Source organism: Symphodus melops (assembly GCF_947650265.1).
Source record: "Symphodus melops genome assembly, chromosome: 16".
Taxonomy (NCBI): domain Eukaryota; kingdom Metazoa; phylum Chordata; class Actinopteri; order Labriformes; family Labridae; genus Symphodus; species Symphodus melops.
In genome coordinates, this window is record NC_136706.1 from 10,156,645 (window position 1) to 10,181,034 (window position 24,390).

A 24,390-nucleotide genomic window follows, 5' to 3' on the forward strand; every position below is an offset into this window, starting at 1 on the left:
CTGACAACTTCTGTGGACCTATCTGCATCCTACATTTCTTCTTCAACAAAGGACAAAAAGACAAGAAAAGAGACAGAATGGAGATGGAGCCAACTGAAGGGCCCTATGAATACTATGACTATGAGGAGACAGAAAACTCCACCATGTGTGACTATTCTGAGTGGACACCGTCATACTCTGTCATCCCGGTGCTGTACATGCTTATTTTTATCCTTGGTCTCTCTGGAAACGGCGTGGTCATCTTCACTGTGTGGAGAGCCCAGGGAAAGCGGCGAGCTGCTGACGTCTACATCGGCAACCTTGCACTGGCTGACCTCACCTTTGTAGTCACTCTACCTCTGTGGGCTGTCTACACTGCCATGGGCTACCACTGGCCCTTCGGAGTGGCCCTGTGTAAGATCAGCAGCTACGTAGTCCTGCTCAACATGTACGCCAGCGTCTTTTGCCTCACCTGCATGAGCTTCGATCGCTACCTGGCCATCGTTCACTCGCTGTCCAGCACCCAGCTGCGCACCCGTGGCCACACACAAACCTGCCTCACAGCCATCTGGCTGCTGTCCGGCCTGCTGGCAGCCCCAACTCTGATCTTCCGCACGACAAAATACGATCCAACCAGCAACCGCACATCCTGCGCCATGGACTTTGGCCTGGTCCTTACAAACAAAGAACAAGAGAACCTGTGGATCGCCGGTCTCAGCATCTCCTCCTCAGCTCTGGGCTTTCTTCTGCCTTTCTTGGCGATGATGGTGTGTTATGGTTTCATTGGCTGCACCGTCACCCGTCACTTCAACACTCTGCGCAAAGAGGACCAGCGGAAGAGGAGGCTGCTGAAGATCATCACCACTCTCGTGGTGGTGTTTGCTGCCTGCTGGATGCCCTTCCACATCGTGAAGAGTGCGGACGCCCTGTCTTACTTAGACCTGTTCCCTGCCACCTGTGCCTTCCTGCGCTTCCTGCTACTGGCTCATCCGTACGCAACCTGTCTGGCCTACGTCAACAGCTGCCTCAATCCTTTTCTTTATGCCTTCTTTGACCTGCGCTTCAGATCCCAGTGTCTGTGCCTACTTAACCTCAAAAAATCATTGCACGCAAGCCCCGGCAACTCCCTGTCCTCACAGAAGACAGAGGCTCACTCTCTGGCTACAAAAGTGTGACGACAACTGAGGGCCAAGGGAAACTCTGGGACAAAGAGTTAAACAATGCAGAACACTGCAGATAAATCAAAACTTGACAGCCATTGGTGTGCCCAAAGATCCATGGTCAGTTCCGGGGTAACACTTCCGTTCCTCTCAGACACTGTGGACTGTTTTGGGCAACAGTTGAGGGTGAAGTTTTGGGGTCTGACCAGACAAAATCCTGCTTGACTTTTAGTAACACAGCAGGAAAAACTGGACCTCTAAAGACAAGGCAAATGGCAGCTCCACACTTGTTCTTTTCAGGAACAAGTGGAATGTATTGTTGAAGGACCACATGCTCTTGTGTCTCATGGTTCTCCTGTGGACTTTTTGCAAAAGAGCTTTGAACTCCGTCCTTAAGAACTGCTAAAATGTCTATACTCATGCATTTGCCCCTGCTGTTCTTGTTTTCATTGTAAGCACTTGAAGTGTGATCTCTACCGAATTACTCAACCCTACAGCTTAGTCAGTAGAATCACAGGCAGCAGTTTAGTGTGTGTGTATGTATAGGAAGGGTATTCCAGTCAGTTAGAGGTGTTGTAGTCTGATGAGGGTGTCGTAAGGAGAGACAGAGATAGAGGGGTGGGTTGGGGGTGGAGTGGTGGATCCCAGACAGACCGACAGATGGCAGCTGATAAATGTTTTCAGGCTGGTGGAGTTCCCAATTAAAAGGTGACTGCTTTGACAGCCTGTCTGAGTGTGTGTGTGTGTGTGTGTGTGTGAGAGTTTGTTTAAAGGAATGAGTCTGCTTGTGTTTGTCGCTTGTCTGAATGACTTGATGATGATGAATTTGTTCCTGACAAATACATGAAAGCATTTTGTGTATACACATATATTTTGAATCTATGTTTATGATTTGTAATAAAAAAAAAGGTGCTTCTGGAAGAAAAACACTCTTTCTGGTCTCACTTTGTGTCTTTCTTGTGATAGCCTGTTTAGTGTTACTGGAATGTATTTTCTCCCATCCAGTGAATGTTCTTCTTCCTGTTGGTGCAATGCTGAGGGGAGGCAGTCTCCCTCCTATTGTGTTTCGGAGGGGCTGAAATCAAAGCATATGTCTGCAGGAAATGCATGTTAGACTTCTGTTTCCCTCCTCCACCATGTTTGTTTCTTAAAACAATCGGTGAGTAAAACAGTGTCTAAATTAGATCAACAGACAGAAATATGGCTTAACCCTAACCCTGAGATGTACAGGTCTTCCAGTCTTAATAAAACAACAATAATTTCTGAACCAAAAGATCCCAGAATGCATCAGAGAGTTTCACTATGTTATATGCCCATCATAATTTAGAAATACTAATAAGGAAAGGGACAAGAAATACTTAATTGTCTAACTTTTTGCATGCAAAAGGCAGAAATGTGTCTTTGACTTGCCTGTGCATATGTCATTATAAGCATAAGATGGCACATTTAAACACATAAAACACACTTAAAACACCACATACATGATAAACTGTAGTTTGAAGTATTTTATGCAGTTTGAGGTAAGATGATTATATGACCTCTCTCATTTAGATATTGAACCAGATGAGATTTATTTCTCAGAAATATTTCTTCTCCCTTTTTCTTTTTTACCTTTTTGTAAAAGTGGAGATTTGATGCACAAATGCCCTCAAATGTAACCCTAATTTAACTCTATAGGTATTAGACTACCTATCCAGTTGAATGAGCTGTTTTTAAAAAGAGAAAACATCAAAACAGGTTGTTGTGCTTTAAATTAGAATTTGATGATCAACCATGTTGACTGTAATGAGCTTTTTCAAAGATAAAATCAGCAACAGCAGGCCAACTGGGGAGATTGGACTAATCCATGTGTGCTCATTGTATAGTGGGAGCTGACTATCTGTCCCTGTGTAATACCTATGAAGGGGACAGGCTTAGTCCAAGTCACTTCGAATTACATGTTAACAGAGTTTGTGCCATTACATGAAAAGTGACATGAGCTGAACTCCTCATTACAGGAGAAATACTTTTTTTCACTGTTACAGAGAGACAACCAACAGCTGCAGCGACATTCACTGTCTTCTTCTTCTTGATCACTGTCTCAGCACTACTTAATCTCTTCTGAGCACAGACACACACACAGAAATGCAAAGTAGACCCTTTTTAAATGGATCACCGACTTTTAAGTAAATCTGCACGTAGAATAAAAGGGATTTCACAAAAAGCAGATGGATTCTAACTTGCTCTTCAAGAACTTTTGAAACTGCTACCATGGATTAACAGTGAATAAAATGAGCACCGAGGAAGAATCAGTGCACACATGTTCATTTTTAAAAGCCGCGTGATGTCCTCCACCTGTCAGCATCAGACCCAAAGTCCACTGTGAAAGTTAATCTGGGCAGATTGTATTCATTTGTTTTCAAGTTTTATGAAGTCAATGTGATCATGTTTCAAAGGTTTAATGGCAAGAGTTTTGCAACAGCTAAAGACAGACAGACAGACAGACAGACAGACAGACAGACAGACAGACAGACAGACAGACAGACAGACAGACAGACAGTTTGTCTGAGATGACGTTTCAGAAATGATACAACAATTGATTTCATTCTTCTGTAATAACAGTGTGGACATTAAGTGTCTACGCTGGGACCAGAATTACCACAGGGAATCCCATGGGTTTCCACTTTCCCTCTCTAAGAAATCCCAAACATGAGGCTTTGGGGAAAAACAAAGCATAGCAAGGCTGAAAACACCACTGAGTTTAAAACCAAAGCTCCATATTGTCAAATGACATAAGTAAATGTAACTTGTAGACACAACTGTCAACTCCTTATATACGCTTTATTTTTTATTTATTTTACCAATATACATTTTCTTTTTCAAAAAAACTCTCTGAAGTCTTTTTCATAATTTATACTCGAGGGTTGTCTATCAAAACCAGGGCATTGTTTTTCAAGCAACAATTGTCCCTTAAGTTGTTTTTGAGTTACAAATGCTATTTTTTCACTAGTAGAATTTAACATGCGCTCATTTTGTGTTTCTTATCATTTGTGTAATGCGCCTTTATTTTTCTAGATCACAGCGTAAACAGTCTTATTCTTCTAAAGGCTCCACTTCTTCAGTCTTATAAATGTATTTTACATTTGTTCTTCCTTTGCAGAGTACGGCAAGAATTAATAATAAAACATCTGACCCCTTGAGTTGGCTCAATGTCAGACAGCTGCAATGTTGTTGTTTTTGTGACATAGATTAAACAACCTTATACTTGACATCATTAATATGAGCAGAAAATGAAACCCTTTACAACACAAATTCACAATACAAATTATAGGAGTAATACTGATCAAAAGAATCTGATAAAATACAAGATATTTGGCTGACAATACAAGTATTTACTTTTTTTTTAATACTGAAATTTCATTCGTTGCGGAATAATTTCAGAGCAAGGTAGTAATACTATGCAGCAAATAATCTTAATTTTCCCAATGTTAACTTCTGCTGAGAGGAATAAAACCAGAAATACCTCCTCACTTTGAGAGAAACCCAACAAATGCAGACTGTGAAACCCATCACCTTTAGCAGACAGCGGGGTGTTTATCAGGTGATGCATTACAATAGACACTAAGAGAGAGGTATGAGGGCCCAGTTTCTACAGGGGGGTCCACCTTCACTTATCCTGTGTAAAGAATAACAAACAGGCCTCTCCCTTGTGTTGTTTTGTGTGTCATATGTAAATGTCTAGCTTTCATAAATCAGAAGCCAATAAAACAGGTCATGCTGAAAATAGACAGAGGAAGTGTGCACACGTTTCTCCTCTGTCTAAACAATGGAGGCCGAGCAGCACAGCCAGCGGACCGGACCTTGGCCCTGATGTGACCATAGTGAGATAGGATGAGATGCTGACCTCGGGGAGCGTCTTGCAGGACCCTTAGCTTCCTGCCGCCTGGTCTTACAGAGCTCCTCCTTGCAGTGTCCATGGAGGATGCCAGACCTCACGGACAGGATAGAAGTCAGCAGGCCATGCAGGAAAGGCAGAAAGTAGGGGTTCCTGAGCGGGGATATCCTGTATGTCAGAGGCATGTCCATGCTTTTAGGGCCTTCTGTGGCATCGATCAAGATGCATGCTTCACCTGAGATCTTAAAGGAAAAGTATTCCCTTTTGACCGTGATACGTGAGGAGACTTCTCTTTTTGTGACAAGTTACATGAGCCACTGAAGTGAGGACAACAAAGCTTTCAACATATGTACTAAACACCTGAGGTGACAACTCAGACATCTCTTTCTCCCTTTCACTGTCTCTGTCTCTCCCAAGTTGTCAGATATTTCAAAGGCAGCCATCGTTAGTGGAGACACGTCGTTTCCGACAGCAGAAAGGAGCGGAAGTGGCCAAGCTTTGGTTGACTCCGGATCTTGGGTTATGTTTGGGTCTCACTCAGAGAAGATCTTCCCTGGGCACAATGTGTCCCTTCATTCCCTCCTCTATCCTCTCCATTGTGCATCCTTCCCTCCCTCCGTAGGGCCTAAATGAACACCCTGTCATCTGCAGCAGCACCGAGCCAGCTCCGAGGCTCAGCTGCACGGCTTTAAGAATCACAGGTAGAGAAAGCAGCACACGGTCACATGCAGGCAAGAAGTTACGCAACAGAGAGGCTGTGTGCTGCAGTTTGTTCATTCAGGTGGTAACTGTGCTGCAGATTATAATGTGAGATTGTAACTCCAATCTTACATGTTAGACTGCATTGATACCTTCAGTTATTTGCTTATTTGATGACTTGTGCTAATGATGAAAACATGTTACTAACTCTTATTGAAGCCACATCATGAACGCCAACAGTCCTCAGCTACACACAAAACAAGGAGAGAGAATGTGTAAGTGTGTCCTCTGTCAATATATGCATAATTTTTGCTCCTTGGACTGTTGGTCAAAATACAATAAGAACCAAATTCAAAAATAAGCAACCTCATTTAATAAAATGTTTTCCCATTTACCTGTTTTTAAATAATATATCAGTAAGAGTTTTATAGATAATGATATAATAGATATAATATAGATTAACTTTTGTGATTTCAAACAGTTGCCTTCAGTGCAAGTCATTAAAAATATTCCTTATTAATGTTTGTCATTAAGACCACAGGGAACTGTTCTAAAAGGTGAAAAAAGGGCATAATATGTCCCCTTTAAAAAGGAATAGTATGTATAAGCAACCGTGCATATGCAGGGTTTTGATTCACCATTACTTAAAATTAAAATTTGTATCTGTATATAAATTAAAATCTTAGTCTGAGATTGTAATATCTTGAATCAGTTATATTCCCTGAAGTGGAGCCTTTAATATTTCTTATTTGTGAAAAGAAATGTACTGTCTTAAAAAAATTGTAACAATTGATAAAGAACTTAGGTAACAGGATAATGCATACAGGCTACTGTATAATAAATGCTACCCACAAATTTATTTTCTGAATGCTGAATCTTTGTTTATCCCATACACTCCGGTCTATTCTACACTTTCTGCCAGGTTTCAGGCAGAAAATGTACAACACATCATTGAGTGAGATAAACGTAAAAGATCATGGGAATTTGTGTTACTAAGATTTCATTATTGTTTGTATCCTCACACAATTCTGCATGTTTACAGTGTGCCTGTAATTCGGCAAAAGAGGCCTGTTTTGGAAAACTCGTCAATACTGACATCTAGTGGCTGCACCGGAACCATTTGTACCCGGAACCTTTGAGTCCGAGCTCTTGTTGGCTTCGGAGTTATTTAGAAGCAAGAACGGATGATCTGATGCTAAGGCTAAGTGGGCCTTAGCTAGCTAAATGTGAATATCGCTTAAAAAGAACTACAATTAGCTTTGTCAGTAGTCACGTCCGAGCTGTGTTCACACGGTATGGTGTCTCACAGACAGAAGCGGCTCTGGAAATACGTGGAGGAAGGCAGTTTGTTGAAGCTGAAGTCGTACCTGAAGAAGCACCGGGGGGACCTGGGAGTGAACTTCTCCCAGGGAAAGAGGGAGAGGAGCCCACTGCAGCTGGCTTGTTGCCGGGGAGACGACGCTGTGCTGCGGCTGCTGCTCGAGCACGGAGCCGATGTTCTCCAGAAGGACCGTAAAGGAGACACAGCGTTACACAGCGCGGTCAACAGGGCTCTGAAAGACGGGAAAACAGGTGAGGAGGGCAGAGACCGAGAGAAACTGTTTTTTTTATTATTATTATTTGGAGTTGTAGTAGTGTTGTTATTATTATTGTTATTGTTTTGAATGTTGGCTGTCAGCTGTTTTATCTGGGCTTTTTTTTTTTCATTCAGCGTATGATGATCTAGTCGTGCCTCTGATAAAGAGCTGTCCCCAGGCTATGAATGCGCCCAACAACGCTGGAGTCACACCAGAGGACCTGCTGCAGTGGATGAAACAGACAAAGGTACATAATAAGAAATTCATCATGCTTAGATCAGAGAGATTCATGTTTCTGTGTAGTGGAGGAGAACAGGAATATGTTGATCGGAGAATAAAGGTCAATTTCATTGCTTCTTTGAATTCCATCAATTGGTGAGAATTCATTTTAAGAAGATATAAAAAAACATGTCACATTTAATATTTGTCTGATGATGATAAATATAATAATTGTATACGGTGATTATACCAGAACTGAAACAGTTAGATTTTGGGTTTTCAAATAAAATAATTTTTAATGCGAATATAAAAATATATATTTATTTGAGAAAACAAAATGATGCACCCATTAAATCATGAATAGAAATATATATATATATATATATATATATATATATATGTATATATCATGATGATCAATAAATAGATTAAATACAAAAAAACCCTCGACATTTAACCTTATTTAAATTATAGCAAATATATTTTAATTTTTATGGTTTCAGAGAAAGAAGACTTAAAAAAGTGTGTTATATAGTTGTCCTCCTTCAAGCGTTGAAATCCTGTTTTTATGTTATTCAATGTTTCCCCACAGACTGCAGATAACATGAACCATCCGTCTGAAGTAGATCCTGAGAAGGAGTGGGTCAACAAGTTGTTTGGCGAATGCGAGGATGAATTCTGTGAAACCTTTGGAGTATATGACGGTAAACAAAAACCTATGTGTTCATCCAGAGCTTTATTTAAACATTCTGCCATTGATTACAACACTCCTGTATTTCTTTCACAGCTGATGATTTTCTTCCCGTCGATGATGACGAGGAAGATTTTGGTGACTGGGCTGATCGCATCAGAAAAGAGTATTTTGACAAAAAACACGCTGAAGCCCAAAGACTGGCTGCCTCATTCTCTCGAGGGAAGAAGAAGAAGAAGAGTAAACCAGAGAAAGAGCAGGAACAGGAGAGGAACAAAGAGCTGCTGGAGAAGATGAAGAGAGAACACGAAGAGTATTTGGCTCGAGCGGCTCGTAAAGAGGAAGAGACTAAGCAGGGGAAGAAGCGCAGGTATGAGGAGGGCTGTGCAGCTACTTTTTGCGGAGGCTCTTCGGGGGACAGCACAAAGCTGAGCTACAGCGACATCCCCTGGCCGGCTCCTCGAGGCACCGTGCAGGAGATGGTGGAGGTGATGCTGCACGGCGTGGATCGCAAAGACGTGGAGGTGTTTCGTAAAACACTGCGCAAGCAGCAAGCACGGTGGCATCCTGATAAGTTTGCGCAGCGATGTGAAGCTCGGTTAGAGGAGAAGGACAAGCGAAGGATCCTAGAAACCGTTACAGCTCTGTCACAAGAGCTCAACAAACTGGCACACAGTCTGAGGACTTAAACATTTAGTGATTTTTTTTTTTTTGGAGTGCTTTATAAAAAAATGTCCAGTAAAGAGTGTGGCTGATGTGTAAACACTCAAGACTCTAGAAAACAAACATAAACGTATTTCTATTGATTTGCTCACTTTAATAAAGTCATAGGTATGGACAGCACGGCGCTATTTATGTAAATGTGAACATTTACAACACAAATACAAACAAATCAGAGCACTGACAACATCTGTTGGCTTGCATGCAAATTAAGACGACTGAAGTTCTGAGTGAAAACAAACCATGTTGAGCTTGTCCTTGTAAACCTTGATCGTAGGTTCAGGTACAGTCAAACTATGCAATCATGTATTTCATTTCCCAAAACTCCGAGTATCACACTGAGAGAGAAGTTCTCCTTCAGATCCGTCCTCATTGTGTACATGAAGGTGTAACCTCTACAAAACATTTCAGAAAACTCTGAGTCAGACCTGAAGCAGTCACTTTTCTATCAAGCTAAAAAAAAATTCCACTTCATAAACTGTTGGATCACAGATGCTGTCTAATTCAGGGATTGGAAAACCTCTACATCTCTGTATCATTACCACTCCTGTGCCGCATGTAAAGCGTGTATATTGACGACTCATTGATTGAAATGGGACAGCTGAAGGTTGTAACTCAGATTTTTAATACTGTATTGAGCCATTAACATACATATGCTTCTGTTAGCTGATGGATAAAAAAAATATAAAAGTGACCAACCAGGTTTCTCTGACCCTGATAATCACTTCTGTTAAATCATGTGTTCTGATGGTAACATAGGCAAACAGTCAAATAATCTGACCAAAAAGACGCTCAGACCTGAGAGAGCGATCATTAAATCATTCAGTGTTAATTTCTCATTTGTCCTGAGAAACTAAAAAGGAACATTTCATCCCAGATCAGGCTAAATAAAAGATTTCACACAAAGAAGAGCAGATGGTCTGTCTGCTTTCACTGACGGAATAACGAGAAGATGCTGGGTTGCCAGGTTTGTAAACTCATCCGCTTTACAGAAATATTCAAAACAAGACCACGAAATTTAATGATTTCATTGCATGTTTAAAACTCTAATTCCGTCCTTTTAAATTTTAAAGGCATTATGAAACGTGAAGGGTTATTTATTTTTGTAGATTTATAAAATGGCATATCTTCAAATAGGATATGTAAGAAAAAACTGCATTTTATCAGTGATTTTCAAAGATTTTAAAATGGATGTAATTTATAGTTACAGAATAACGTACGTTTTGCAATGAATTATCTTTCAAACCAAATTTCTAATAGTCTACTTTGAAATAACAGATACTGAATGTTCTAGTCTCTTATCAGTGGCCTACCTATTTGAATCTGTTTTTGGCTGGCATTTGCTGCCAATACATTGTTTGTTTTTCTCTTGCGCTTTACTTTCAATTTCAAACCTTTAGTTTGCGACAACTAATACAACCACGGATGCAAATCAGGAGACGGTGGTTATTAAATTTGAGGATACGACAGTATCTGGCAACCAAGAGACGCAATCTGTGTCAACTGCCGGGCGACGTAGAGCGAATAAAGGCCGTGGTCTATTTCTGACTGAGGCTTATTTTTAACGCGTGAGGCTGCCTTCAGTCCTCTTTGTCTCCACGGCGGGTTGATGCTTTGTGTTTTATTTTGCCTGTTGCTCGTTTTATTTCCGGCCGGCGTTGAGTCGTCGCTGTTTTTGCGCCGTAATGACAGGCGCTCTAAGGATGACGCCTTTCTCTATGATCGCTCGATGCAAAAGGTGCTTAAGGGAGGTATCTGTCAATGTTTACTTACTGTTCATTTGATTTTTTTTTTTGGATTAACCAAACTCAGAATGATATAAATCCCCCTTCTGAAGTCGTCTTCATTAATAGACAATAATTAATCCCCAGGGGAGAACGCTAATTGGTTAAGGGGTTTAAAGCCACGCACCGACTCGCTGATTTTTTGTGTCCTATTTTCGATTGTAGCGCGCGGCTCGTTGTGCAGTTTTCTGTGTTTTTAAGGCAGATTTAAAATAGGTGGAGGAGGTCTGGCTGCAGATAAAGATGGTGTTCCGGAGTGAGGAGATGTGCTTGGCGCAATTGTTTCTGCAGTCCGGCTCTGAATATGACTGCATCAGTGAGCTGGGGGAGCTGGGGCTGGTCGAGTTCAGAGATGTAAGTACAGAGTGCACAAACACTGTTTTTTTAACCATTGTCACATATCAGATAAAAAAATCTATCTATCTATCTATCTATCTATCTATCTATCTATCTATCTATCTATCTATCTATCTATCTATCTATCTATCTATCTATCGCATACAGATATAAACTCCCATTACACTTCACTTTACAGTAGGAGGCAAATTTCATGTGCAATGACAATGATGCAGTGTCTTGCACCTGACCTGTGATGCTCCTCTTATTTCAGCTCAACCCAAGTGTCAGCTCATTCCAGCGACGCTTTGTCAGCGAAATCAAGCGATGTGAGGAGATGGAGAGGATTCTGGGTAAGAGAGAGTACCTGGGACCGAGGTGTAGCACGAGCTGAACATACAGCTCTAAAGTAGTAGCCTAACCTACCTCAGAGATTTTAAATGTCACAGCTGGAGCAATTATTACCATATAACAAACATCAGCGTTTTCTGTCTGCACCGCAGGCTACCTTCTGAGGGAGATTCAAAAAGCTAACATTGCAGTTCCAGAAGAGGATGAGAGTCCACTCGCTCCTCCACCAAGACAAGTTCTTGAGATCATGGTAAGTGTCATTTCATTTCAATCACATACTGTAACTCAGAACCAGGTTTATTGCCAAGTAAGCTACATTTTCAAATAAATTTGTATTCCTGCAAAAACAGAAAAAAATAACTAAAAGGAACATTTATAAATAACCTGGTGCTTTTACTTTTAGGATATATAGAGTGACATGAAACAATAAGAAACATTCCTACTTATATCTTCATATGCCTACAAATATACAAAAACATACTATATGTTTTTACATTTGTAAACATTCTTCTTATATCGCCTTTTTTTGTTCCTGGGTGGTGAGCTAATGCGAGTTCTCTTTACTGTTGAAAATCTGACCAGGCCATCTCACAGCTGAATTCACCCTGAGGCTTTTGTGAACTTATTCTCTGTGTGTGTTGATGTTCAGGAGCAGCTCCAGAGGCTGGAGATGGAGCTCAGCGAGGTGGCTCGAAACAAAGAGAAGCTGCAGAGGAACCTTCTGGAGCTCACCGAGTACACGCACATGTTGAAAATCACACGGACCTTCATACACAGCCGCTCCAGAGTGAGTGTTTGCATGCAGCTCCTTGTTTATCACACAAAGACACCGTGAAGCACTCATTGTTTTTCTTCAGTCCGACCCTGTTTTGCTTCCCAGGCAAAACGCTCTCCCTCACCTCTCTCGCAGCTTCTTGCTTTCTTCAAGACTTGACTCCACACATTAAGCCTCCTTAGACTCACACGGCTCACGTTGATGAACGTTTATACATCAGATGACTACTGCAGGAGACTTCCAAAGGCTCTGCATATATTCAAAAGGGGTCGTGTCACATTGACCCACCTGCAATAATCTATGTGGTCAAGGAGCCTGGAGTGAACAACAAGTTCTCCCAAACATCCTTGAAGATATCAGCAAGGGCATCATACAACAAGAGCTGTTGAGACTCTCCAAGCTGACCTTGGTCTCTAAACAAAGCAGAACTCTTTCAGGTCTGACTGACATCAGCAACAGGGAATTAACATTACACATTAATAAAGTAATTACAGAAATTCTATGACTGTCTTGTTTTGTATCCACGGCTGATGGATGTGGAACAAGTGCAGATTTTAATTAATGATCCCGCTACAGTGCAGCTGTTACAAGCAGCACCTGACTCATCCTGGTTGCCATATTGAAATAAACACAATGGTGCGAAAAAAAGACTATGTAAGACAGACGTTTGTGAAAATAAACATTGCATAGCTTTGTGTAATGCAAGAAGCAGCTGATACAAGCTGTCATGAATGAAACCTGCTCCTTTTTTTTTATAATGAATGAATGAATCCTTTTTATAATTAGCATGAGGCTCTTGGTCCCCAGTATGAAGAATTTCCAACCATGGAGACGGACTCGGTGACCGGATGCACAGGCATGCAGAGACTCGGAGCAAAGTTAGGGTGAGCTGCGTCATGTTGTGTTGCTTACGTTCTCACAGCAGGATGTAGTGATAAAATGCAGGCGTGCACGTTTAATGTGATCGGATCTCTCCTCGCCGCAGGTTCGTTTCAGGTCTCATCCAGCGGGTTAAGGTGGAGGCGTTTGAGCGCATGTTGTGGCGAGTGTGCAAAGGTTACACCATCCTCAGCTACGCAGAGCTGGATGAGAACCTTGCTGATCTCGACACTGTGAGTTTAATCACTTTTTGATAACCTCTGAAAGTCTTTTTCACTTCATGTGAAGTGAAAAAAAGGGTCTTCTTTCAATGTGTAACATTTTTGGATTTGTGTTTTGTGCTTTTCTCCCTGTTGGGGAGCTAAAGTAGCCTATCTTCATGCTGTTAGTATTTTTTGTCATGCTGTAATACTAACCTGAATGATCTGTGTCGTTCTAGGGTGAGATTAGCAAAAGTGTTGTGTTTCTAATTTCTTTCTGGGGAGACCAGATTGGACAGAAAGTACAAAAAATCTGTGATTGGTAAGAAAGCAAGCATTGTATAGCCTAACCTATCATTACTTGCTGTTATCTTCGTTATTATGAGCATTCTCGTCTGTCTTTGTTGCCCTAGTTACCACTGCCATCTTTATCCGCACCCTGAGAACGATGAGGAGCGGGCAGATGTGTTGGACAGCTTAAGGACACGCATCCAAGACCTTAACAATGTAAGTAAGATCCACAAATCACATAAAGAAGGTTAGTTGTGTCCAAACATGCTCAGCAAACACAACTTTTGTGTTTGTCCAGGTACTGCACCGCACCGAGGACTACCTGAGGCAGGTCCTGCAGAAAGCCTCAGAGTCGGCTTTCACTTGGGTTGTGCAGGTGAAAAAGATGAAGGCCATCTACCACATCCTGAACCTCTGCAGCTTTGACGTCACCAACAAGTGTCTGATCGCTGAGGTGTGGTGTCCGGTCAGCGACCTGGCAAACCTACGGGGGGCGCTAGAAGAGGGCTCGGTGAGTGCAAAGACCTTTTGGGGCTTCTTGCTTGTGTGATTACCGTAATTGCCGAGGGACTGCAGATGGAAATTAGCAAACTGCTATAATCTGGTATGAAGCATCTTTTCTCTGTGAGATTAATGGTATTGTTTGTACATGGTCCCTGACAACTAAACTAATAAACTAAACTAAAACTTCAAATAAAAGCACAACACCTTTCAAGGCCCAGTCTCTTTGACTAGCCTGCTGTAGTTGCACATTTTGACAAATGAAGAAATGTCTGAGATCAAAAATAAACAAAGCAAGACCCAATAACACAAATAAGAACTTCAGCATCTGTCCAAAAAAAGAGAAAATAATGCTACTTTGTACACCAGCAGAGCAGCAGGATGTCATACCAGCATTCAACGCAAGATCAAAAATGTGTTTTATTGTTTCATTTTCTCAATATATTAATTTTGGACAATGTTAAAAATTCTTTCTGATGTAAATGAACAATTGTAAAGTATTTCCCGTCCTTGCTGTGCACGACTTTGGTTTGAATATAAGTACTCTTATTGTCCCATATAAAGGAAGGGTAATTCCATAGAGTCCCAATTGTGAAAAAAGGTCATAGTATGAATTATGTTGCTACAGACATGCAGTTAAGCTTCACTGCAACATTCACTGTGCTTTGAAAAATCTGCCACACACAGATGTGTTTGGGAATCAAGTGGGTTAGCAGCATGTGCTCGTCATCTGTGATTTGACATTAATATGTGAACACATTTGACTTAATTACTAACATTATATTTGACAAGTCAAAGAAGCCTCTCAAAACACAAAACAGTGATATTTCAACCAAATGAATAACACGCCTGTGTAAAACGTTTTCCAATTACTGTTTGCAATTATTATTGGAATTATTGCATAGCTTTATTCTGAAAAAAATCCAAACCCTTTTGCTCTCTTCATCTTTTTTTGTTTTGCTTCATTCAAGTGTCACGTTTGAGCTGATTTCCATTTATACTGGCAGCAGGCAGTTTGAATGACTCCCTTGTCCTGAACTATTCCATGTTTGATGTTTCTCCTTTTTAATTATTGGCTGTATCATGCGTGTTGTTTGCTCTTGATGAAAAAGGTTCTCAGGCTGCTTATTTTGATATTTTCAGATAACGTTGCTCTCCCCCATCAGAGTTATTAAACTAGGGCTTCATGGTCACAAATTCCCATGAGCTGTAAACATTTGATGTGAAAAATAAAGTGGAATGGCAAAACAGATACCTTGCTATTCTGTTAATATTGTCAAGGGCATTCAAACCCACATTGACTATTTTACATTGTTTGTTATTTGATTCAGTACATTTTCTGCCTTTGGTTGCATATTTTACAGAGAAAAGGTGACGCCACTGTACCCTGCTTTGTGAACCGAATCCCAAGTACTGACACTCCTCCCACGCTGTTAAAAACCAATAAGTTCACATCAGGCTTTCAGAGCATCGTGGAGGCTTATGGGGTGGGGGACTATCGCGAGGTAAGCCCAGGTAAGAACTCGCACTGTGAAATTTCAAGTCTTTTTCCGTTGTGGTGTACAGCTTTTGGAGAGTTAAGGGTGAGTCATTGAATCATTTTCTCTATTTGACAGCGCCCTACACCATCATCACGTTCCCCTTTCTCTTTGCTGTGATGTTTGGTGACCTCGGGCACGGGACGGTAATGAGTCTCTTCGCCTTGTGGATGGTGTTGACGGAAAAAAATCAGAAGAAGAAACGTTCCAGTAATGAGGTGCGGAAAGAGATGCTGGATTCACCCATAAAGAACGTTGGATTAGTTTAAATCAGTTTGAGCTCATAAATGTGTCTCTGTTTTTCTCAGATTTGGACAACGTTCTTCAATGGGCGTTACATCATCCTGATGATGGGCCTTTTCTCTATCTACACTGGGCTGATTTACAACGATTGTTTCTCCAAGTCTCTTAATATATTCGGCTCTGCCTGGAGCGTCAAGGCTATGTTTGCAAGTCAGCAGTGGACGTCAGTTATCAAGGAAACACACACAAGCAGATTTTTTCAGTGTAGATTTTGATCAGTGTTTAAATGGGGGATTTTCTAATTCACATCTGTCTTTTTTACATTACAGAAACAAGACGCTCCAATCAAACACTCTGCTCACGTTAGACCCTAATGTCAGTGGTGTCTTCAGTGGACCATACCCATTTGGCATTGATCCTGTAAGTAAATTCACCCTGTTATAAATATCTGAAATCTAGTTTGACTCAGTTCAGTATCATTTTTAATCAGAAGCTTTTATGGTTGTTCCATAAGATATGGAACCTGGCAGTGAACCGGCTCTCCTTCCTCAACTCTTACAAGATGAAGATGTCGGTTATAATCGGGGTCATCCACATGAGCTTTGGAGTGGTGCTGAGTGTCTTCAATCATTTGTGAGTGGCTCCAGATAAAAATCCCTGACAGTGACCTTGCATCCATTTTGTCTCCATACCTGCAGTACAGGCATCAATCAGAGTCAGGCATCAACATGTGCAGAATAAATCATATTAGATACTGATATATAACAGTATTCTGTGCATTGCTTACACCAACATTTCAACTGAGCTCCATTATGGTATTATATATCACATATATACTCAACAAAAATATAAACGCAACACTTTTGTTTTTGCTCCCATTTGTCATGAGATGGACTCAAAGATCTAAAATTCATTCCAGATACACAATATTACCATTTCTCTCAAACATTGTTCATAAATCTGTCTAAATGTGTGATAGTGAGCACTTTTGCTTTGCTGAGATAATCCATCCCACCTCACAGGTGTGCCACATCAAGATGCTCATCAGACACCATGATTAGTGCACAGGTGTACCTTATACTGCCCACAATAAAAGGCCACTCTGAAATGTGCAGTTTTGTCTCACAGCAAAATGCCACAGATGGCGCAAGCATTGAGGGAGCGTGCAATTGGCATGCTGACAGCAGGAATGTCAACCAGATCTGTTGCTCGGGCATTGAATGTTCATTTCTCCACCATAAGCCGTCTCCAAAGGCGTTTCAGAGAATATGGCAGTACATCCAACCGGCCTCACAACCGCAGACCACGTGTAACCACACCAGCCCAGGACCTCCACATCCAGCAGGTTCACCTCCAAGATCGTCTGAGACCAGCTACTCAGACAGCTGCTGAAACAATTGGTTTGCATAACCAAAGAATTTCTGCACAAACTGTCAGAAACCGTCTCAGGGAAGCTCAACTGCATGCTCGTCGTCCTCATCGGGGTCTTAACCTGACTCCAGATCGTCGCCGTAACAGACTTGAGTGGGCAAATGCTCACATTCGATGGCGTCTGGCACGTTGGAGAGGTGTTCTCTTCACGGATGAATCTCGGTTTACATTGTTCAGGGCAGATGGCAGACAGCGTGTGTGGCGTCGTGTGGGTGAGCGCTTTGCTGATGTCAATGTTGTGGATCGAGTGGCCCATGGTGGTGGTGGGGTTATGGTATGGGCAGGCATCTGTTATGGACGAAGAACACAGGTGCATTTTATTGATGGCATTTTGAATGCACAGAGATACCGTGATGAGATCCTGAGGCCCATTGTTGTGCCATACATCCATGAACATCACCTCATGTTTCAGCAAGATAATGCACGGCCCCATGTTGCAAGGATCTGTACACAATTCTTGGAAGCTGAAAATGTCCCAGTTCTTGCATGGCCAGCATACTCACCGGACATGTCACCCATTGAGCATGTTTGGGATGTGCTTGACCGGCGTATACGACAGCGCGTACCAGTTCCCACTAATATCCAGCAACTTCGCACAGCCATTGAAGAGGAGTGGACCAACATTCCACAGGCCACAATTGACAATCTGATAAACTCTATGCGAAGAAGATGTGTTGCACTGCATGAGGCAAATGGTGGTCACACCAGATACTGACTGGTTCTGAGTCCCCAGACCCTCAATAAAGCAAAAACTGCACATTTCAGGGTGGCCTTTTATTGTGGACAGTCTAAGGTACACCTGTGCACTAATCATGGTGTCTGATGAGCATCTTGATGTGGCACACCTGTGAGGTGGGATGGATTATCTCAGCAAAGCAAAAGTGCTCACTATCACACATTTAGACAGATTTGTGAACAATGTTTGAGAGAAATGGTAATATTGTGTATCTGGAATGAATTTTAGATCTTTGAGTCCATCTCATGACAAATGGGAGCAAAAACAAAAGTGTTGCGTTTATATTTTTGTTGAGTGTATATCTGGGCTGTAAATGGTCACCAACAAAATATTTTTTTACTCCTGACCAAAACATTGATTATTTATTCTAGCTTTGTGTTTACACCAGCTGTTAGTCATATATTGTTAGTAATACTTCCTGTTGTTTGACATGTCAGTATTTTTTATGTCCTGAATTGCTACATTTAATTCAACATGCGTTATGTCCTTCTGCGATATCCCCATTAGCACTTACTACGGCAACAACTACTCTTTGTGGGATTAAAGTGAAAAAAACATTTAAAAAAATAAATAATCCAGATCAAATAACGGACAACTCGAGAAGAAGGAACACAAATTGAAAATAGATGTTAACAAGCCATAAAATCATAGCTAGATATTTAGCTTCACTTTACTGAACATAGCCCTTCAAATATCATTATTAACTGGCATATGTAGCCTAAACTGATTTATTTTTCAATAACTGCGTCTTCATCTATTTTTAAAACTTCTTTAAAGCAGTTAGGGAGAGACAATGAGCAGCTCCCGATATAAACATACCTGCTGGTATTGATATAGTTTATATTCACTGGCAAGCATGTAGTTGAGACCAAAGAGTTGCGTTTCCAGCAACTAAATGATTGTTTGCTCTATTAAATGATTTACTTTGTATACTACCAGTTTTCACTTCAGTAAGCACCATAGTACATTTTTAACTTCCATTTTTTTGTTGTATTTTTTTGTCAGAAGCTAATCATAAAGTCATAAAGGTCAGTAATTGTACTCAATAATGCATTGATTAGCATGCATTACCATGCATTACTGGTAGAGGTGCACAACCCTGTATCTGCCTGTGCAAATCTTAAACTCAGAACTTTCAGTCGTGTTTGGATGGCTTTTAAGAGCTTAATTACTAACATCATTATTTTTGTTTTTTAACTCTTGATTCTTTTTTTTCGGATGCCACCCTTATCGTCACTCACCTGTTTTTTTTTCTCACTTTCTTCGCTCCCTTTAGGCACTTCCGGCAGAAATTTAATGTATATCTGCTGTTTGTTCCTGAGCTGCTCTTCCTGCTCTGTCTCTTTGGCTACCTGGTCCTCATGATTTTATACAAGTGGCTGGCATTTGGTGCACGAGACTCCAGCCAGGCCCCCAGCATCCTCATTCACTTCATTAACATGTTTGTCATGCAGGGGAATGATATCCCTCCTCTGTACCCAGGACAGGTATGTATCCACAATACCGTTGGATCCCTTTTCAGCTCTTGATGTATTTTGATCCGTGTTCATCCAGGGTTTTTTCGTCTCATGATTCCACAGACTGGGCTGCAGATTTTCTTGGTGTTGATAGCTATGCTGTCAGTTCCTGTGCTGCTGTTAGGAAAACCTCTTTACCTGTATTGGCTGTACCGTGGAGGCAAAGGCCTGCGCAGACGTAGAGTAAGTGTCGTTAGGTTGAAACATGTTTGAAATTCATTCGTCGACACCTGTAAAAATCAATACTGTTGTTTCACCTCAGGGTTATGAGCGGGTGAGACGTGTGAGTGAGGATGACAATTCAGCACCGGCATCCTTTGAAGAAGACGAAGAGGAGGGTCCGGATGAAGTGCCAAGCAGAGAAGCTCTTCCTAAACAGGTCAGGGGTCTGCACTTCAAGCTGCAACTTTAAATGTCCTTACATAGTGACCAATATGACGTGATGAAAGTCGATTTGTTCATTGTATTGTTGCATCAATGTCATTGCATCTTCCTCTCATGCTGCATAATGTGTGCCTTGTTTATGATGTTTGTATTGCTTGTGTTGTCATTTCAGCATGCTGTTGTGTAATTTCAGTATTTTTACACCTGCTAAAAATAAACCTGCAGACTAACATTGGCACACTTACAGAAATGCTGAGTGACATGTTTTGCACTTATAAACAAGGAAATAAAAAAATGTAAGAGAAAGCATCACATCATAGAGAAGAATCGGCTGTGGAGCTAATTCAATTCAAACACAACATGCATTGCGTTTTCTCATTTAGGATTTGCTTTACTAACTAAGTGTGCTACCTCGTTTTTTATTTGAAATGTTTTATAGTTTGACTTTGCAGATGTGCTCCTGCACCAGGCCATTCACACCATAGAGTACTGCCTGGGCTGCATATCCAACACAGCATCGTACCTGCGTCTCTGGGCACTCAGCTTGGCCCATGCTCGTAAGTTTGTTGAGGGAGCAGATCCCCATGCGCTGTAACTTGTCTGTACTTCTCTGTTTCTGCTGACTTGTGTTCTGTATTTAACTTACCTTTAGATTTATTTAGATATTAATTTATTTTTCTCTTTTTTATTTTCTTACAATTTTAGAGCTGTCAGAGGTGTTGTGGTCCATGGTGATGCGTTTGGGTCTAAGGATCACCACGAGGGTGGGGGTTGTGTTTCTGGTCCCTGTGTTCGGCCTCTTTGCCATGCTCACTGTATCCATCCTACTAGTCATGGAGGGTCTGTCAGCTTTCCTCCATGCTCTCCGACTTCACTGGTGAGTCTATTTGATCTGGTTGCTCCCAATCCTCCAATTGCTGAGAAATGTAACATATACTCTGGCACGAGATCGGACATTGTATTGGGTTGTAGGTATTATATATAATAACTACAGTGTTGGTGCAATTAAGTGGTTAAACATTTGGAATATAAATTGTCAAACAGTAGAACAAAACATGCTTTGAAATCTCCCAACCAAAGAGATGATGTGTGCATATTGTTGGTTTTGTTTGAACCATCTGTCTAAAACCCCAAATTATTTCTGTTAACTGTTAACCATGAAAACTCAAAGTTGGCCGGCTGGGTATGAGCTGTTTGGGGACATCGTTGCTTCAGAAAATAAATAAAATAAAAGAGAAGATTGAATTAAAAACAATTAAATATCTATATTTATCAGCTTCTTCAGCTACCTTTATTATATCAGTAATAGAACTATATATTACGTTGCTCTGTAAGTCAGACATTTAGATAAATAAGCATTTCTGAACATTTAAAAAAAATCTAATGTAATGCTTTTTTAGACTTTTTAAATACCAATACATACAGATGGTTTATACAAATCTTGCACCAGATTTCCTTTAGAACTCAACAGATTTTGTTCCCCATGTCTGAAATGTAAACATTTGTTAGTTTGCAAGTTGCCTGATAATGTCTGTTTGCCCTTTTTAACAAATCCAGTCATTTTCATCTGAAGGGTTAGGGTAAATTTCCTTAAAGTACTCCTTCTTCCTCTCTTCAGTTCAGGTTTTGTGAATGCATAGATAATATGCTGCCATAAATGCTGTGTTTTCACATGAAAAGCTAAAAAAAACCCTACAGTATTGGAGCCAAATTGCTTGTTTTATTAGTTTAATTTGATCTCTGTATGAAAGTTGAAACCTTACATAACTCTGTTATTTTCTATGTATGTGTGTGTAATTCCAGTACTGAACACTAGGTGGAGTCTTGACCTTGTGCTCTGCATAAAGTCAGGGATCCAGGTATACTGTATAGATATACTGGATTTAGGAAAAGCATAATTTTTTTCCAATGTCGGATTATAATAATCAATGAATATGTATCAATGAAGCAAGGCAATGTGGATTAGTGGAATCCTGAGGATGTGGTGTGAATAAATGGATTGAAAAATCTACTGGGAAAGAGTATTGAACATGTGTTCAATGTTCCACATGAGCACGCGTTCGGCTATTGTTCCACAACCCATCTGTCTGTTAAAAAAGTCTGTACTGTGTACATTTAGTAAAATATTCAGATATGTCTCAAGGTGCCATCTAAATTGTAAGACCTCTCACAAGCTTAAAAATTAAGACTTTTTTTAGACATTTTAAGACCTCCAATTGAAAATAAATCTAATTTGAGACTTTCTGACGACGGGGTCTCTGTACTGTATGTTTCTCTTTTTAAGTTGTATGGCTGTTATTTACCTTTAGAGTAACTAAGATCATTTGAAAAAAAGACTCTTGAGACCACTTTTGCATCATTAACATCTTCTTGTTTCACTCTAATCTTTGATTTCAGGGTGGAGTTTCAGAACAAATTCTACCACGGGACCGGTGTCAAGTTTGTGCCCTTCGACTTCTCCCTCCTGCCCTCTATTTTTGAACAGGACGGCTTGCTTTAAAACAAGGACTCTGAGGCTGTGCATATAAATGAAAGCAGACTTTATCATTAGGAGGGTTGCTGTAAGTCGGAATGAATTCACACTGTGATAACGACAACAAACCTTTGGATTGAAACTCACTCTTGTAGCAACATTTTTTCACCGTGACGATTTTTAAAATGTTATCGGCTGTGCTGACTGCCTTACTAGTGTACCCAGCAAACCTCTGAATATACAGCGGTTAAAAAGTCTTGTTCTGTTAACCATTTCATTTTTAAAGGTGAGATACCACTCAGCACTACTTTTAAACGGTTGGGTGAATTTAAATATTTTTATTTGCATTGTGCTGTGTAAACTGATTTTATATTACTTTTAACATGGTATTTAAATGAGAAATTATACAGCACAATGTAAAGTTAAAATACGTCACAGCAGAATGGATGGAGGACAGTAGCAAGCATCCTGGTATAGTGCCATAGATATTTATTTCTGATGATGATATGGGGGATGCCTTTGGGTTTTGAACTGTCCCTCCATGTGACGAATGCAAACCTGTAAGTGTCCAAATCTGACGAGAGAAATATTGCCCCTTTATGTGAGACGTATTGTCACAAAGCACTTTGCAGATATGATTGTACAATTAAAAGTTTTCACTGACTGTGACGATGCCAAATGACAGTAATCTTCAACTGTTAGCTGTTTGCTTATTTACTTATTAGTGCATTTATTTAAACGTAACCTCCCCTGTACACATTAGTAAAACATCAAAAACTCAAGAAAAAGTCAAGAAGCCTTAGGTCTTTCTTTGATGATACTGCTTGTTGCATTTGTTCATGATAATTTATCATGGTATTTATTTAAATATTGTCTGTACAAGAGTCTAATATTTTACCATTTTGGTGTGTTGAATAAAGGTTACCAGAAATGCAAGCAAAAGAGGCTTTATGTTCTCCCTTAATCCTTAATTCAAGTCAAGTTGGTCAATGATGGAAACCATCACAGAGCTCTTGTTTGCCTTCAATTCTGACTTTATTTCTTGAGCTACTAAAAATCGTCTGTTTAAAATAGCACCATACTTTGCCATGTTACATGGACTGTTTGAAGATTAGGTTGAAAAAAAAAAAAGTTTCGTGATAATGTTCAAAAAGGTGACTGTTTGAAATTTGAATGACTGTCAACATTCAAAAACTAGAAAGGTCTTAGTTATTTTAAAATAGTGTTTATTTATATATGTTTAGGCATTAAACTTCTATAAATTCACCCTTATCTGGAATCTAAGCCAACCTTTAATGGAGAAGTGGAGCAAGAGTAGGAGGGGGTAATCACATACACTCATTTTTTGAAGAAGTAGTTTCTATTTTTATGGCCAACTTCATTCCACTCTGGTTGTATAGCCTCTTTTATAACAGCCTGAATTTGTGATGAGGTTTGAAGAAACATGGAAAGAAAACAATGGAACATTGTGTTCATAAAAAGTGGCATGTGCTACAAGACATTAAACCCACAAGCAGCTGTCAAACTTCAATTCAAAAATGAATTTATGGATTATTGTATTGAAGTAATGTAGATTACCCGATTTAAAAAAAAAAAAATCCCACAAACACTGCAGATGTTAATGTATGCTGCAGCACAAGAGGTAAAGGAAACCTCAATGTGCAGCCAAGTGTCAATGCAGCACACTGTATAATTAAAGCAATTATGTAAGCACGTGATTGCATTTTATTCTAAAGCCTAAAACCGTAATCTCGAATTCTGTATTACAACATCTACATTATGAATTCATTGAAACCTCTGGACTTCAAACCTTGGCCTTGACTTTCATCTCTAAAATGTTTTAATATGAAATGTCCATCATTTCCCCCCACGTGTTACTCTTTTAATAATTCAACCTGTTATTTCCGGTATTTGTTTTGTTTCTACCTTAATTTCATACTGTTTATGTAATGGCTTATTATTGAAATGGTTTTCAACCTTTTTATAGTTCCCAGCTCACTCTTGCAGTGATGATGAAAATCTCGGTAAATGC

The 24,390-nt window shown here is 40.3% G+C and overlaps 3 protein-coding genes across 4 annotated transcripts; all 3 read left to right on the top strand.

Moving 5' to 3' along the window:
* aplnrb (apelin receptor b) lies at positions 1-2,071 on the top strand. The gene has a single exon (XM_079364372.1). It carries the CDS (start codon positions 78-80, stop codon positions 1,152-1,154), a length of 1,077 nt encoding a protein of 358 aa, XP_079220498.1. The 5' UTR covers positions 1-77; the 3' UTR covers positions 1,155-2,071.
* Positions 2,072-6,809: 4,738 nt separating this feature from the next.
* On the top strand, positions 6,810-9,039 carry nfkbil1 (nuclear factor of kappa light polypeptide gene enhancer in B-cells inhibitor-like 1). Its single transcript, XM_079364096.1, has 4 exons — positions 6,810-7,284; positions 7,424-7,536; positions 8,101-8,212; positions 8,296-9,039. Exons 1-4 carry the CDS (start codon positions 7,008-7,010, stop codon positions 8,886-8,888), a joined length of 1,095 nt encoding a protein of 364 aa, XP_079220222.1. The 5' UTR covers positions 6,810-7,007; the 3' UTR covers positions 8,889-9,039.
* A 1,369-nt stretch (positions 9,040-10,408) lies between these two features.
* On the top strand, positions 10,409-24,354 carry atp6v0a2a (ATPase H+ transporting V0 subunit a2a). 2 transcript variants are annotated; one of them, XM_079364305.1, is made up of 20 exons: positions 10,409-11,057; positions 11,314-11,392; positions 11,543-11,640; positions 12,040-12,177; positions 12,952-13,049; positions 13,151-13,277; positions 13,484-13,566; positions 13,658-13,751; positions 13,834-14,046; positions 15,401-15,551; positions 15,653-15,792; positions 15,883-16,040; positions 16,147-16,237; positions 16,332-16,450; positions 19,261-19,471; positions 19,565-19,684; positions 19,764-19,880; positions 20,325-20,442; positions 20,591-20,762; positions 22,283-24,354. In XM_079364305.1, the coding sequence occupies exons 1-20, from the start codon at positions 10,947-10,949 to the stop codon at positions 22,383-22,385; spliced, it is 2,541 nt and encodes an 846-aa protein (XP_079220431.1). In that variant the 5' UTR covers positions 10,409-10,946; the 3' UTR covers positions 22,386-24,354. The 2 variants fall into 2 exon arrangements, with proteins under 2 accessions (XP_079220431.1, XP_079220432.1); XM_079364306.1 differs by having other exon boundaries at positions 12,973-13,049.
* The last annotated feature ends 36 nt before the right edge of the window (positions 24,355-24,390 follow it).

Excerpts from the sequence above, each read along its gene's own strand:
- aplnrb (XM_079364372.1), top strand. The coding sequence starts at position 78 with ATGGAGATGGAGCCAACTGAAGGGCCCTATGAATACTATGACTATGAG.
- atp6v0a2a (XM_079364305.1), top strand. The coding sequence starts at position 10,947 with ATGGTGTTCCGGAGTGAGGAGATGTGCTTGGCGCAATTGTTTCTGCAG. Across the intron at positions 14,047-15,400 it reads GGGCGCTAGAAGAGGGCTCG|AGAAAAGGTGACGCCACTGT; the intron begins GTGAGTGCAAAG and ends CATATTTTACAG. Across the intron at positions 16,451-19,260 it reads CTGAGTGTCTTCAATCATTT|GCACTTCCGGCAGAAATTTA; the intron begins GTGAGTGGCTCC and ends CGCTCCCTTTAG.
- nfkbil1 (XM_079364096.1), top strand. The coding sequence starts at position 7,008 with ATGGTGTCTCACAGACAGAAGCGGCTCTGGAAATACGTGGAGGAAGGC. Across the intron at positions 7,285-7,423 it reads TCTGAAAGACGGGAAAACAG|CGTATGATGATCTAGTCGTG; the intron begins GTGAGGAGGGCA and ends TTTTTCATTCAG. Across the intron at positions 8,213-8,295 it reads AACCTTTGGAGTATATGACG|CTGATGATTTTCTTCCCGTC; the intron begins GTAAACAAAAAC and ends TTTCTTTCACAG.